The sequence below is a fragment of the Lytechinus variegatus genome, chromosome 2, assembly GCF_018143015.1.
Source record: "Lytechinus variegatus isolate NC3 chromosome 2, Lvar_3.0, whole genome shotgun sequence".
Classification (NCBI taxonomy): Eukaryota; Metazoa; Echinodermata; class Echinoidea; order Temnopleuroida; family Toxopneustidae; genus Lytechinus; species Lytechinus variegatus.
Genome location: NC_054741.1, coordinates 76,931,061 through 76,945,853, shown reverse-complemented (window position 1 = coordinate 76,945,853; position 14,793 = coordinate 76,931,061). Strand labels below are relative to the sequence as shown.

The window sequence follows — 14,793 nt, the reverse complement described above, 5'->3', positions numbered from 1 at the left end:
TATATAGGGATATAGCTCATACAGTACAGGCCAAAAGTTCGGGGCCACCTTCAGATTTAAATGAAAATCATACAGAACACAGCATTGTGCATCCATTCAAATGTATTGATACTGGATGGATTAAAGCAGTTAGAAGACATCACACATGCATGTTTCAAACTAGTATTGATTGCACTTCTGTCAAACCCTGGTCGTATTCCATAATATAATCAAATATTATGCAAATTTTTAAAATTCAAAGGTATGCATGAAATTTGAATATATTAAAAGCAAAGGTTTTTTTACAACCAAAAAGCTTGTTTGAGGCTTGTCTATCATAGCGACATATAATGTATGTCAACCTGTTAATGGGACAGTCAACTTGGCTTGAAACGTCCATTCTTCTCTCCTGCTCTACAACTCTACTAGCCATCTCAAGCCAGCCTTCTCCAATGTAGTCAATCTTCTCTCACCCCTCCAATTAAACCAGCCTTATACCTCTCATCCTGCCTACTGCTCAAGCTTTCCACGCTTTCAATTTTGCAGTCCTCTTTGCACGTATGCTACACTAATTTCCGAAAGATACTCTACCTTCTAACCTCTACTTTCTCGCCTCTCCATTTCTATTCTCCCTCAATGCATTTTTATCTTTTTTAGTCCTTTCCAGGACATGTCATCTGGTGTACCGTATAAACCTCAGTGACTGTTTATGCCACCATGTAACCTTCAAACTTCTGCTAGAATCCAGTTTGCATATATGATTTGCTGCAAGGGAAGCCAAACCTCGGGCAAACTTTCAGGTTGTCAAAACAAATTTTGCTTTAAAAATATTCAAATTTTAAAGGTTTGCATAAGATTGGAATATATTGTGAAAACCGACTGGGGTTCACAGAAGTGCAGTCAAACATGCTTGTGTGATGTAATGGAAGTGTCTGAGCCCATTCAGTATCAATACATTTGCTTATTTGCGGCGGAATGCCGCATTATGTATCATTATCTCTGAAATCTGAGGATGGCCCCAAATTTTTGGCCTGTACTGTACGAATACCCATGTTTCCAATGGTTTGGGTAACCGTGTAGAAATTTGTATTCAAATAATTCTGAACTCAGTCACTATGTACATGATGTGCATGGTTTTTATTCATTCATTTTATTTCATATCTGGCAAAAGGATAGAAAATTGAAAAATCCATTGTGTTACGATACTGCAACAAATAACAATGAAATGATTTAAGATTGAATTTCCTTTTCTTTTATTACAGGAAATATAACACTCAAAAACTAAGAAAACATAAATAAATATCTTACGCCTCTTGAGGTGACAGATGTGCAATATATCCGATTAATAATCCAAATGATAAAATCCAGATAAAATTCCACAATGATGGCGACGATGAAACTGATGTTGAAGCACGATGAATAACAAAAGTCACTGTAACGAGTTGAAATGTCCGTGAAGACGATATTGATGATGATTAACAGTCAATTTCAGCAATCCATGGGTTGAAGAGTATTCATTAAATAGGTTGATGAGGTTGATGATCTCGATGAGCATTGAAAATTCCTCTCTCAAAATAACTGCAATTAGTTCATTGATGGCGGGCAAATAATTCCACAGAAGATAAATATTCCAGGTGGAAATAAAGACGGCGTGAAACTCTTAGCTCTGATCTGATCTGGTGAAGTGATCTGGTATGATATGATGATCTCATATGATGTGATGATGTCCTTGTAGAAACTGCAGCTTATATATGCATATTTCAACTATTCTAGATCATTCTAGTATTAGATCATTCTAGTATTCACTATTCTAGAGGCTTCTATATAGTATTAACTATTATGGAAGGTTCTAGTATCGTCTTTAAAAAACATTCTCCTTTCAGGAGCAGTCAAATTCCAGAAGACTCTTGAATGACCTCATTGAAATTAACATGTGTCAACAAAATAGCTAAGCCTATTCAATTCCACTACCAATAAAATTCTATTGTAAATTAATCTCTATTCAGAAATAACAATAATCCTTGGCCTTTAAATAGGCAGAGGCCTGCTTAACAAAAGCTTATGTTCTGGAATGTTCTTGATCATTCTAGGCTATTCTTAAAGGGGGAAATTACTAAATAAATGAATGTAATTGCTTTTACAATTCTTCTTATATATAACAATTGACTGATCGCCAGTGATAGCCAAAAGGACACTGGTTCATATTAATCATGTTAATGGTTCTCCCATTGACTGGTCAATGGCTTACGAACAATATGAACATGAAAATTTGTAAAAATACAAAGATTTTAATGTCATCAAAAGACATTTATGATTAAACAGAAACAAATATCTGAGAAATAGAAAGAGCAAAGTAAGGAGGAGCATGTGAGAACGTATGAAACAAATTAGAATCTTCTAAGAGGTAACTTTAAATAATAAATGCATAGTTATGATTTGATCATCTTTTATTTATAGTAATATGTACATGCAAAGAAATTGAGTTGCGTGGAAAAGGAACATAAATTTTATAGATTAAATTGGAATGATGTGTTTTGTGCGATATATCTGAAAACAAATTAACTGCAATTAGTGCAAAACTACGTATTGAAATATAAAAATATAATTATCAGATATTAGTTAAGCATGCGAAAGTTACGGAAAATCATAATATACAAAAGACAGAAGAGATAATCATCAGCAGGAAGCGAAGCCAGAACCACCCTCCTCTCTATAAACTCAGCCCTAAAACCAGACAAGATGGTAACACCTACTTGGTGTCACAATCACGAACACTTTGACCTGGGCTCCCTACGTCACATGCCTTGCCAAAAAGGTTGCAAAGAGCAGGGGGGGGGGGGGGCGAATTTTTTCACCCATATTTTCCCCGATTGGCCGCTCAAAGTTCATTTTTGTTTGTTTCTTTGAAGGGGTTGTCTCAGTGGCGTAATGAGCCCAAATTTTGAGGGGGCTCGATATACGGTATATTGCGTAAAATTAATAAGAAACGAGCGAGCAAATATTTTGACATTTTAATTCCAAAATTAAAGTTTGTGATAGATTTGGATATAACATTTGAATATTTTTATATAGGCCTATACTTCATACCTTTCCCTTCCATTTTCTTCCAATTTTCTTGGTCGTGGAAATTGGGGGGGGGCAAAACGCCGATGTCCTTACAGTTATTTCTTAGCTTTATTCTTATAAAACAACATGAAAATGTAATAATTTTATAAGCCCTATATTTGAATAGTGCGAACGCGAAGCGCGAGCTGAAAATGTTTGGAATTTCGTGTATTTTGTCCTGGAAATTGAATATTCTGGGCAATAACCTGAAAGAGATGCGTATGTTATTAGATAATTACTGCGAGCTTAAGCACGAGCAGAATTTGTTTAGTATGGATTCTGGCTTGACCAAAAAGGGACCTGTAGGACGAATTGCAGTTAGCCATTATGACGATACATATTTAAACTTTTAGATAATGCGAGCGCGAAACGCGAGCTGATTTTTTTTTTAATTCCGACCTAAAAAAAAAATCGCGGTTCAGAGCCCTTTTTTTAAATAAACGATATAGGTATAAAACTAAACAATGGATGCGAGCACAAAGCGCGAGCGGAAAAAAATTTTGAGATTTCGGGACACTCCATTTGTGTTTTGTAATTTATGAAAAAGGATGAGTGATTTGATATCTTTGTACATTAATAATGTGAGCGAAATTGGATAATTCTAGCACGTTTTTGAATAAAGATCAAGATGCATATCTCAATAAACACTGTGTGCGCGTGTTTTAGAGTTTTTCTTCTTTCCCCTTTTTTCTTTTTTTTTGTTGCTCCGCAAATGGGGGGGGGGGGACTCGATCGCCCCCTGGATCCGCCTATGAAGAGGTTGTACATCCCGAGCCGCTTGAGAGATCTCCTTTCATTCAAGCTAGGATATAGAGTCACAATCTACAATAATTTTAATTATTAGGCCCTTAATGGAACATGCATGTCCGTTTTGGGCTGGAGTTGGTACTAGCTGGATCTTGATTACAGCGGAAAGCACTCCGCCTCCTGAGAATTGAAGACCCTTTCAAAGTTGGGCTTTATCCAATCGAGCACCGAAGAAATGTCGCATCTCTCTTTACCTTCTTCCGCCACTTCTTCGATCCTGAAACCATCTCTTTTGAGTTGTCTGGGATTCTTCCCTCGTTGGCTCCAAATGTCCGATTGACTCGCTCTACAGCAGCTGCCAACCCCTATAGAGTCACTGTCCCAAAATCAAACACTTCTCTTCACCAAAATTTTAGGACGGCTTGGCTGTCACGGTGGAATTCACTTCCCGTCAACACGTTCCCTTTAGCTCCCAACATGGACAGATTAAAAAGTAGTGTTCACATTTAATTAGCTTGATGTAAAATCTTGTACTTTAAATTTAATTAAAGTTCGGTACGTGGCAGGCATGGGCTACTTTTCATCATTTTATGATGGCAACATCAGCTAGGCCCAAAGAACAATCTAAAAAAAGGAAAATCAGGTTGCGTTCTCAATGGGAGGGACACCAAAGATGTGATTCGGGGGGGGGGGGGGTAGAGTTTTTTTTTACTTTCCTAGTCACAAGCTATAATTATCGAACCTCATAATTATATAGTCTTGGAAAAGCGTAAAAATATGAAAACGTCAGGACATTACATCTTGATAATTCGTGAACAAACTTTTTAACGAACTCTTGGAGTTAGCCAGAAGAGGTGTATGACAGGGGCAAGTCCCCATCCCCCTCCGAATTTTAAGGGTGCATGCAGGACACAGTGGGTCATGTCCCACGGACCTAATATATGAACACACACACACACACACACACATATATATATATATATATATATATATATCTTAAAGTTTCACGTATTGGCTTCTCTAATACTATAGTAACAAAATATGCTGGAGATAAATGGTAATGCTTTCAAAGCCAATATAGTTTTATTTCCTCGAATTTTCGACGGACCTCCGTCTTCTTCAGGTATATATATATATACATATAACAAGTTGAAATTAGTATGACTTCATGCTGCTCAAGCTGCTCCCACTCTTCAGTTTGTACCTGAAAAGAGGGTTTATTGGGTTAGCTGCAACCATCTTGGTAGCAGCCATGACTCATTCTGACCTTCCTCGTAGAAGTGGTCTTCTTTTTCTTTTTTTCTTCTTCTTCCTTCTTCTTCCTCTTCTTCTTCTCCTTCCTCTTCTTCTTCTCCTTCTCTTCTTCTTCTTCTTCCTTCTTCTTCTTCCTATTCTTCTTCTTCGGCCTTCTTCTTCCCCTTCCTCCTCTTCTTCTTGTTACGATACTGCAACAAATAACAAGTAAAATTTAGGTTTAGATTTTCCTCTTTTTATTACAAGAAATAATTAAGCATAGTACACAAACAAATCATAAATGATAATGGTCTTACGTCTCTTGAAATCAGTTCTGGCAAATACGGTATTCCAAATGATAGTATCCAGATAAGAGTCCAAGTTGGCTGGCGAAAAGTAAAAGTTCACAATGATGGCGATGATGAAACTGATGTTGAAGCATGATGAATAACAAGAGTCACTGTAATGAGTTGAAATGTCCGTGAAGACGATGTTGATGATGAACAGTCAATTTCAGCAATCCATGGGTTGAAAAGCGTTCATTGAACGGGTTGATGATGTTGATGATCTCGATGAGAACTGAGAATTCCTCTCTCAAAATAACCGTAAACATTTCATTGAGGGTGTGCAAATAATTCCACAGAAGTTAATTATTCCAGGTGGAAATAAACTGCTCTGACATAAAGTCTGGCGTGAAACTCTTAGCTGTGATCTGATAAAGTGATCTGGTATGATGTGATCTGCCAGCTTTCCTATATACTAATTTCAACTATTCTAGATCCTTGTAGTATTCACTATTCTAGAGGCTTCTAGTATTCACTATTATGGAAGCTTCTGGTATTGTCTTTTATAAGAACATTCTCCTTCTTTCAGGAGCAATCACACTCTTGAATGACCTCAGTGTAATCATAGCTTGTGTAGCAATCTATTGTTTGGCAGTCTCTATTCACAAATAACAATTATCCTTGGCCTTTAAATCGGCAGAGGCCTGCTTAACAAAAGCTTTTACAAACTTGTTGTGGAATGTTCTTGATCATTCCAAAATATCGATCCTTAAAGGGGAAATTACTAAATAAATGAATGTAATTGCACTTTCAATTCTTCTTATATATAACATTCTTCTTCTTTCTGCTCTTATCCATCCGCTTGGTTCGGAGATCCTTCTGCAAATTAGTTTTTATTAGAATGGGTGCCTGTACTCCTGGCCTGTAGTCCCAGTCGACAATTCTCCAGTACATCGGCATCCCAGTTCTAGTTCCATGATCCCAGTCAGCGCGCTTCTTTATTTTTCTGTATTTATTTGTGTCTCTAAAGATCCCATGGTCAGGATTGCGATGCGTCGAATGAATGAATAATCAATCACGTTTGAGCGGTAGATCAACGGTAATTTATTGGAAAAGGTTCGGGCATTCAGTGTATCATGGCGTCTTTAGTGACAGAAGTATTGATGAATACAGGTAAATATCCATGAATTGTTAATTGTAAATATATCTGCTTTTTGTAAACAGGGATTGTGAACATTTGACTAGACTGTGAGTGTGAGTGAGTAGGTGATCAAGTATGCATACCGGTACGGTACACGTACCGATACCGTACAAACGGTGTTCGGTGTTGCCTAACCCAGGGAACTCCCGCCCGCTATGCGGGCGCGGGAGCCCAGGACCTTACGTGTATCATAGGCATATGATACTCACCTGACAAGCGTGAAGTATGGTCAAAATAATTCTCCGAATAAATAGTTAAAACAGAAATCGGCAAAATCGTGATATAGGCCCCGCTCGAGAAACACTTGTAATCGATTATACTACCTCAATATCTAGGTTGCTAACTTCAGCTCACTATCATGACTATATATACTCGTGATGTAGGCCCCGCTGCTGTGTTGAATGGCTTAGAATGCCCGTTCGCGGGGCCTGTTTCACGAGTATAGTACTATAACCGTTATATAGGCCCCGCACTACGGCACTTCAGTCACTCCAACACAAGAGCGGGGCCTATATCACGAGTATATATTAAGCTTGCATTCTAAGATAGTCGCGAAACAGGCCCCGTCCAATGCGCTTGTCCCAGCATTCGCACGTGTGTGGGGCTCGGATGACGGCTATATTAGTATACTCGTTATCGAGGCCCCTTACACTGTTATATCATGGAAAATAACGTGGTCATGGGGCTTGTTTCCCCGCGGCCGGTGAGAATTATCATGGGCGGCACTGTAGGGTGCCGGGGGGGGGGGGGGTGGGGCTTGGCAACAATTTATGTTCTAAATAAACAAGGAGAGAATATCATGGGCGGCGCTGTAGGTGGGGGCGGGGGGGGGGGGTCTCTAATTTATTTTCCAAATAAACAAGGAGAGAGGACATAGTTTACTTCTTCAGAAATTTATTTGTCGATTTATTCGTATTAATATAGTTATTAACTTGTTCATTTATTTATCAATCGATTGTTTTTATTAATTAATGTGTTAATTAAACATTGAATTCATTTGTTTTCAGTGTTATGTTTTTTTTTTCTTTTGTGATATAGAGTGTCAGAAGTATCATTCGTTCTAAATTCTTTTTATGTGCGGAAGTTCATTTATTTCAATCTATTGTACTAGTAATTGATTAGTTAGTGTATTTCTATTGATTAATAAATGTATATTCATCAATCATCTAATTTATTTGTTTTCATTTTTTTTGTGTGATGTAGAGAGTCAGAGGTATCATTCGTTTTTAATTATTTTTATGTGTGAAATTTCATTTATTTATTCATCAATCTATTTTAATTGATTTAATTTATTTCTTTTCAGTTTTTTTTTCTTTAGTGAAGTAAAGAGTCAGAATCTTCATTTGTTTTTAATTATTTTTATGTGTAAAATTTCATTCATTTATAAATATATTATAATTGATTATTGTGTTTATTCATTAATCATTTAATTTATTTGTTCTCAGTTTTTTTCTTTTGTGATATAGAGAGTAAGAGTTATCATTCGTTTTTAATTCTTTTGATGTGTGGAAGTTCATTTAATTTATTTGTCAATCTATTTTAATTGATAGATTAATGTATTTATATAATTTTATTCATTAATCATTTAATATATTTCTTTTCAATATTTTTCTTCTTTTGTGATATAGAGTGTCAGAGGTATTATTCGTTTTTAATTCTTTGTATTTTTGGAAAATAATTAATTGATTAATTTATTCATTTATTTATTTATTATCTATATATTTATTATTTTTCATCTTTTTCATCTGAGTTCTTTTGGTGATACAGGGTCATACATTTAATTTATTTTTCATTTATTTTTATTCATTCGGTTAGTTATAATGGCTATACAAAATGATGACGGCAATCATTGTAAAGCTTAGCCTATCTTCTCTTTCACCTGGTATTCTCAGAGGATTCCTCGATCATTCAAGCATGAATGACTTTGACAGTTTAAAAGCATAAATATATAATCTGAATTAAAAATAATTGTTTACCTTTTTTGAATTAGTCGTAGTTGAAGGTGTTATAGTAACCTTATTTTTCGTTACATAACAGGAATTTATATTTTGTTTAAAGGTCAAGTTCACCCCCAGAGAAATGTTGATTTGAATAAATAGAGAAATATCAAGCTAGTATAACGCTGGATATTTCAAGTTGTGATATTTTAAAGTTTCGCTTATTAGTGATATATATTATGCACAACTCATTTGCATGCAAATGATACAGTTGATGTCCCTCGCTATTTCTTTTCTTTTTTTTTTTGAATTATGCAATATTTCATTTTCACATATTATACAATACGGGCCAACGTGAATGAACCATATGTTCAGGAGGGAATTGTTTCACTTGACAATGAGAAGAAAATTGGAAAATATAATATTTCATACAATACAATACTAAAGAAATAGTGAGTGGGTTGCGTCATCAGTTTCCTCATTTGCATACCGACCTGGATGTGCATTTACTTCTATTATTTTAAATCAAACTAAACTTCAAAATGTTGTAACTCTCTTAATTTACTTCCGATTTTGGTGAAATTTTCAGCGTTATGATCGTTCGATTTTCCTCTTTTTATTCAAAACAAATTTTCTGTTGGGGTGGACTTGTCCTTTAAATATTGATGTATTTGTTTGTATAAAACTTTTTGTTTTATTTGATGTTAGACCAACCATTATCGTTAATTTCTCTTTTTTGCTTATGGATTCTCTCTGTATTCCGTATAGTATTAGAAATATATAACAAAATATATTCTGTTATCTTACTAAAGCCAATACGTGAAACTGTAGAGAGAGAGAGGGGGGGGGGGCTAATGCATTACTTATTTCACGTTCTCCTTCGTATTGTTTCACTTACTTATTCATTTCCTGGTTTATTCATATACATGTATTCATTTATTCGTTCATGTTTGCAGTGTTTTGGGGAAAAAATGTTTTCTATTAAGTAACACGATAAGGGGGCATTTTACCCTGACGCAAAGTTGATGATAAAACAGAAACATAGAAAAAAAATATTCTTAAACTAAATGTTTGAAGAAAATATTTGTTTTATTGTCTCGCATTTTGGTTAAGAACTTCGATATTCTCTAATGAAATTATCATACTTTAATTAGTGTTTATTATATGAAATTGTATTCTACCCATTTATGTAATGGATGTCTTGCTAAGGTCAATTGTAATTGTCACTTTCACTTGCCCAGTAACCTGCACAATCAAGGTACTAATTGATTGATTTGTTTTCTGTTCCAATCATGAAGAAGCGAAAACGGAAATCAGCCACTTAGTTTGGTTTTTGAAAACACAAAAACGAAATCATAACGAGAAAAACGTGTTGTGATTTGGCTTTTGTATATAAAAAAAACAGAAAAATGAAATTAGAAATACTTTTGTGCTTTATCTGATTTCTCATTCTAAATTTGTGCATTTATATAATTATTAAAAACATTATCAGAACATGCCACGATTTGTGACCTCATTGAATATGTATGATGCAACTGCATGACAAACAGCGCCTATAGAATTGTTGGATGTCGCCTGGAAACAGGATACTATGTTAGTATGAAACTATGTACATGTAAATCAATGTCAAATAATGATATTTGCAGATGAATCCAACATGATGCAAGCAATATCATTTTGGATATATATCGTAAATATAATGCTAAAAATAAAGTTAATTTCTTACCCTCCAGAAACTATTAAACGGACGAAACTGACAAGGTAACAAATGTCACTGAAACACAACAGTCATATCATTTTGTCTTCAAGAAATACAATTATATAAACGAAAAATAAAGCATGATCTGATTATCAAACCAAGAATTATGTAAATCTCAAATATAGAGAAATGAACAAAAAATATCCCCGCCAAATGTTCGATAAACGATTAAGCAGGGCACTGGGAACGATTTTTAAGTAGGGGGTGCTGTGGGTTTTTTTATTAAGTGGCAAAAAAAGAAAAAAATATTATACTCCAAGATGATGGGGATTTTGGTAAAAAAAATATTGCTCCCAAATAAAAAAATAATTATAGACCTATAATTTTATGCTCCCATCTATTCAAAGAAGACAACGGTTCAAGGAAAACGCCAATACGGAAATCATTCAAAATACACTATTTTTGATTTGATTGATTTGATTTATTGTTTTCTTCTGCATCCATAACATTTGTATAATACATTTTTCATAACATAATAAACATAATATGTTAGCATTTTTGGCATAAATTGTAAATAAAGATTACTAAAAAGATAATTCCAGACAAAAATGATTAACTATATGATGTTCACAATTTGCAGGAGAAGGATTGTCATCATAAGCAGATTGCTTGAAAAAATGACAATCCCAAACTTATACTAATTGAATTAATACATTTATAACATTGATAAAGCAGAATGGGCATATTCTTTCAAATAGCTGAGGGTGATGGTGATATGATGATGATGTTGATGATGATGAGTTTGTTTTGCAATGGATCAAATTCTACAAGAAAAGTTAAGTGTTGAACAAGATGCCCCCCTCTCACTCCTACTTGTCAGCAGTGCTTAAAAACATACTCTTTTCGTGTCGATATATATCAACAAAATTCAACTCGAACTTCGATAGCATTCGCATCCTATTTTCAAGTGTGAAAAAAAATCAGCTCGCGCCCCTTTCATATCCTGTTAATGCGTCACTGTAAAGTCCTTTTCCCTTTTTTAGTTTAGTAATTAAATATTAAATAAATGTTTGTTGTTTAGGGTTAAAGAGAGCTTAGTGTGCTCTAGTCATAGCGCTTAATACATGGATTATAATACACAAAATGTTCGCAGTTAGCGTTCTCGTTTATTTCGGCCGTATGGTAGGCCTACCTTGTAGGTAAAAATTAAAGTAAAATGTACATAAACTACCATATCACCCCCCCCCAAAAAAAATTGTACCTCTTCCTCTTTGAGTGGCCGACCATGGATTTCATGAATGGCAATGTGTCCAACCAGCCTGTATCCCCGCCCCTTTAAAATTACTGGACCCGTACCTGTGTACGACGCATTCAATCATGCAGACAGACCTATGCACCACCAACTTTCTTCTCAAATTTGCACCCCCCCCCCCCCCCCGCCCCGAAATCTCGGATCTGGGGGACACATTAAATTCCTTAAAATGAAAAATCACAGAAAAGGAAATAGAATAATTCGTGCATAAAAATAAATTATAAGAACACATTGAGACACTTTTTCCGAAATTATTAAATCTTTTAATAAAAACGGGAAATGGGGGGGGGGGGCGAGGGTATTAGTAAGTAAATGAATACCGTGTAGGCGAAGAAAAAAATGCAATATTTGGATAGTGAATTATTAATGAAATGACGATCGATCAAATTTTTTTTTATTTGTTGATGCGGAATGCCGTTATTTCCAGCAAACAAAAATCCATTATCATTAAAACCATACAATCAAATACAGTTACAAACAATCTTCAAGTGGCTTAATCAGTATTAAAGGGATGGTCCGGGCTGAAAATATTTATATCTCAATACATAGAGTAGAATTCACTGAGCAAAATGCCGAAAATTTCATCAAAATCGGATAACAAATAATAAAGTTATTGAATTTTAAAGTTTAGCAATATTTTACGAAAACAGTCGTCATGAATATTCACTAGGTGGGTTGATGATGTCACATCCCCACTTTCCGTTTCTAATCTTACTACATAAAATCATGTTTTTTTTAATTATTTCATACTTGTGTGAATAATATGTCTCCCTTATAATGAAATAAATTGCAGCTATGAATATCTAATGCACTAAATCAATTGACATTCCAATTTTCTAGTTCTTGGAGGGAAAAAATTGAATGAACCTAATTTCACATAATAAAATACAAAAGAACGAGTGGCGATGTGACATCATCAGCCCACCTAATGAATATTCATGGCGACTGTTTTCACAAAATATTGCTAAACTTTAAAATTCAATAACTCTATTTGTTATCTGATTTTGATGAAATTTTCGACATTATACTCAGTTAATTCTACTCTATAAAGCTATAAATACTTTCATATCATACTGGCATATCAACGAACGGTATTGTAAGCTTTTTAAAAGACAAAAGATTAATAAATGGATATTTAGGTAAAAACAGAAATTGTACTTTGAAAGTAGGACCTACTTTATACGTAAAATAGATAATATGCATAATGATAGGCCTATCCCCAATTGTTGGGGCGGGGGGGGGGGACAAGTCTCAGATTAAGTTGATTATATAGTGTAGATACAGCTGTATCCTCAAGCAATAATGAAATTGACCAAAAGAAAATTATTAAATCTTTCCCGAATAAATATGCCTATTCGTTTTCTTTTCTGAATGGATGAAAAGTGGGGAAGCGGGGGGGGGGGGGGGGGGGGGGGGGGGGCATTTATGAAAGGAAAGAAAAAAATATAATAAATTGATAATACACAGGAAGCCAGATGAATGCTACAATATTGAATTTTGAATATATACATTTGTATATAAATATATATTGACTACTTACATCCAGGTGATTATAAATAGATATATGATACATGAATGAATAAATGGATTCTTTCGCAGCATTACGTCAAGTGAAAGATTCGGAGGAAATTATACAAGAACTATATAATTTGATTATTGATGACACCTCCCTCCCCACAAAAAATAATTACAATGAAATGCTGGGGGGGGGGGCTCCAATTTATTTTCCAAAAACAAGGGGAATGATAATGAACTTCCACATATAAAAAGAATTAAAGACGAATGATGCCTCTGACTCTCTATATCACAAAAGAAAAAAAATGAAAACAAATAAATCAAATGATTAATAGATAAATATAAATACAATAATTAATCAGTTAAAATGAATTGAATGAAATTTCACACATAAAAATAATCAAAAACGAATACCTCTGACTCTCTACATCAAATGATTAATGAATAATTATAAATACAATAACTAATTAATTAAAATAGATAGATTAAATGAACTTCCACACATAAAAAGAATTAAAAACGAATATAATACCTCTGACTCTCTATATCACAAAAGAAAACAAAACTGAAAATGAATAAATTAAATGATTAACCTGGATTGATTAATTAATAAATTAAAAATACATTAATTATTAAAATAGATTGATGAATAAATAAATAAAATTTCACACATAAAAATAATTAAAAAACGAATGATACCTCTGACTCTACATCACAAAAGAAAAAAAATGAAAACAAATAAATGAAATGATTAATGAATAAATATATATGTACATTTATTAATCAACATAAATACATTAACTAATCAATTACAATAGATTGAAATAAATGAACTTCCGCACATAAAACTAATTTAAAACGAGTGATACTTCTAACTCTTTATATCACAAAAGAAAAAACATAAATACATTAATTAATAAATACAATCGATTGGTAAATAAAGTCAATAACTATATTAATACATGAATTTCTGAAGAAGTAAACTAATGTCCTCTCTCCTTGTTTATTTAGAACATAAATTGTTGCCAAGCCCCCCCCCCCCCGGCACCCTACAGTGCCGCCCATGATAATTCTCACCGGCCGCGGGGAAACAAGCCCCATGACCACGTTATTTTCCAGGATATAACGGTGTAAGGGGCCTCGATAACGAGTATACTAATATAGCCGTCATCCGAGCCCCACACACGTGCGAATGCTGGGACAAGCGCATTGGACGGGGCCTGTTTCGCGACTATCTTAGAATGCAAGCTTAATATATACTCGTGATATAGGCCCCGCTCTTGTGTTGGAGTGACTGAAGTGCCGTAGTGCGGGGCCTATATAACGGTTATAGTACTATACTCGTGAAACAGGCCCCGCGAACGGGCATTCTAAGCCATTCAACACAGCAGCGGGGCCTATATCACGAGTATATATAGTGAGCTGAAGTTAGCAACCTAGATATTGAGGTATGATCGATTACAAATTTTTTCTCGAGCGGGGCCTATATCACGAGTATGCCATATCTGCCCAGAAATCAAGCACTTACCACGATTATATGGATGGGCAATCCTGTATTTTAGGGGTCTAAATTATTATAGGTTGCTAACTTCAGGCAACAGCTCCACGACCGCTGGTAACATAACATGGTTAACGGTAGTTGATAGTTCAGTAGTGCATACGTACGTGCCGGGTATGGCGGGCCGCGCCGTTAATGCAATTATCATTTCTTCATTCTATACCCCCCCCCACCATGTCCATGACAAGTATCGCTGATTACCGTTGGTTTGATATATATATTA

General features: G+C 34.7%; 1 protein-coding gene across 1 annotated transcript in view; it reads left to right on the top strand.

Moving 5' to 3' along the window:
- Positions 1-6,377: 6,377 nt before the first annotated feature.
- Positions 6,378-14,793, top strand: part of LOC121409101 (centromere/kinetochore protein zw10 homolog) — a 33,043-nt gene continuing 24,627 nt past the window's right edge. Inside the window, exon 1 of the mRNA XM_041600919.1 lies at positions 6,378-6,521. Coding sequence (XP_041456853.1) covers positions 6,485-6,521 — 37 coding nt within the window. The 5' untranslated portion in view covers positions 6,378-6,484. The remainder of the gene's footprint in view (positions 6,522-14,793) is intronic.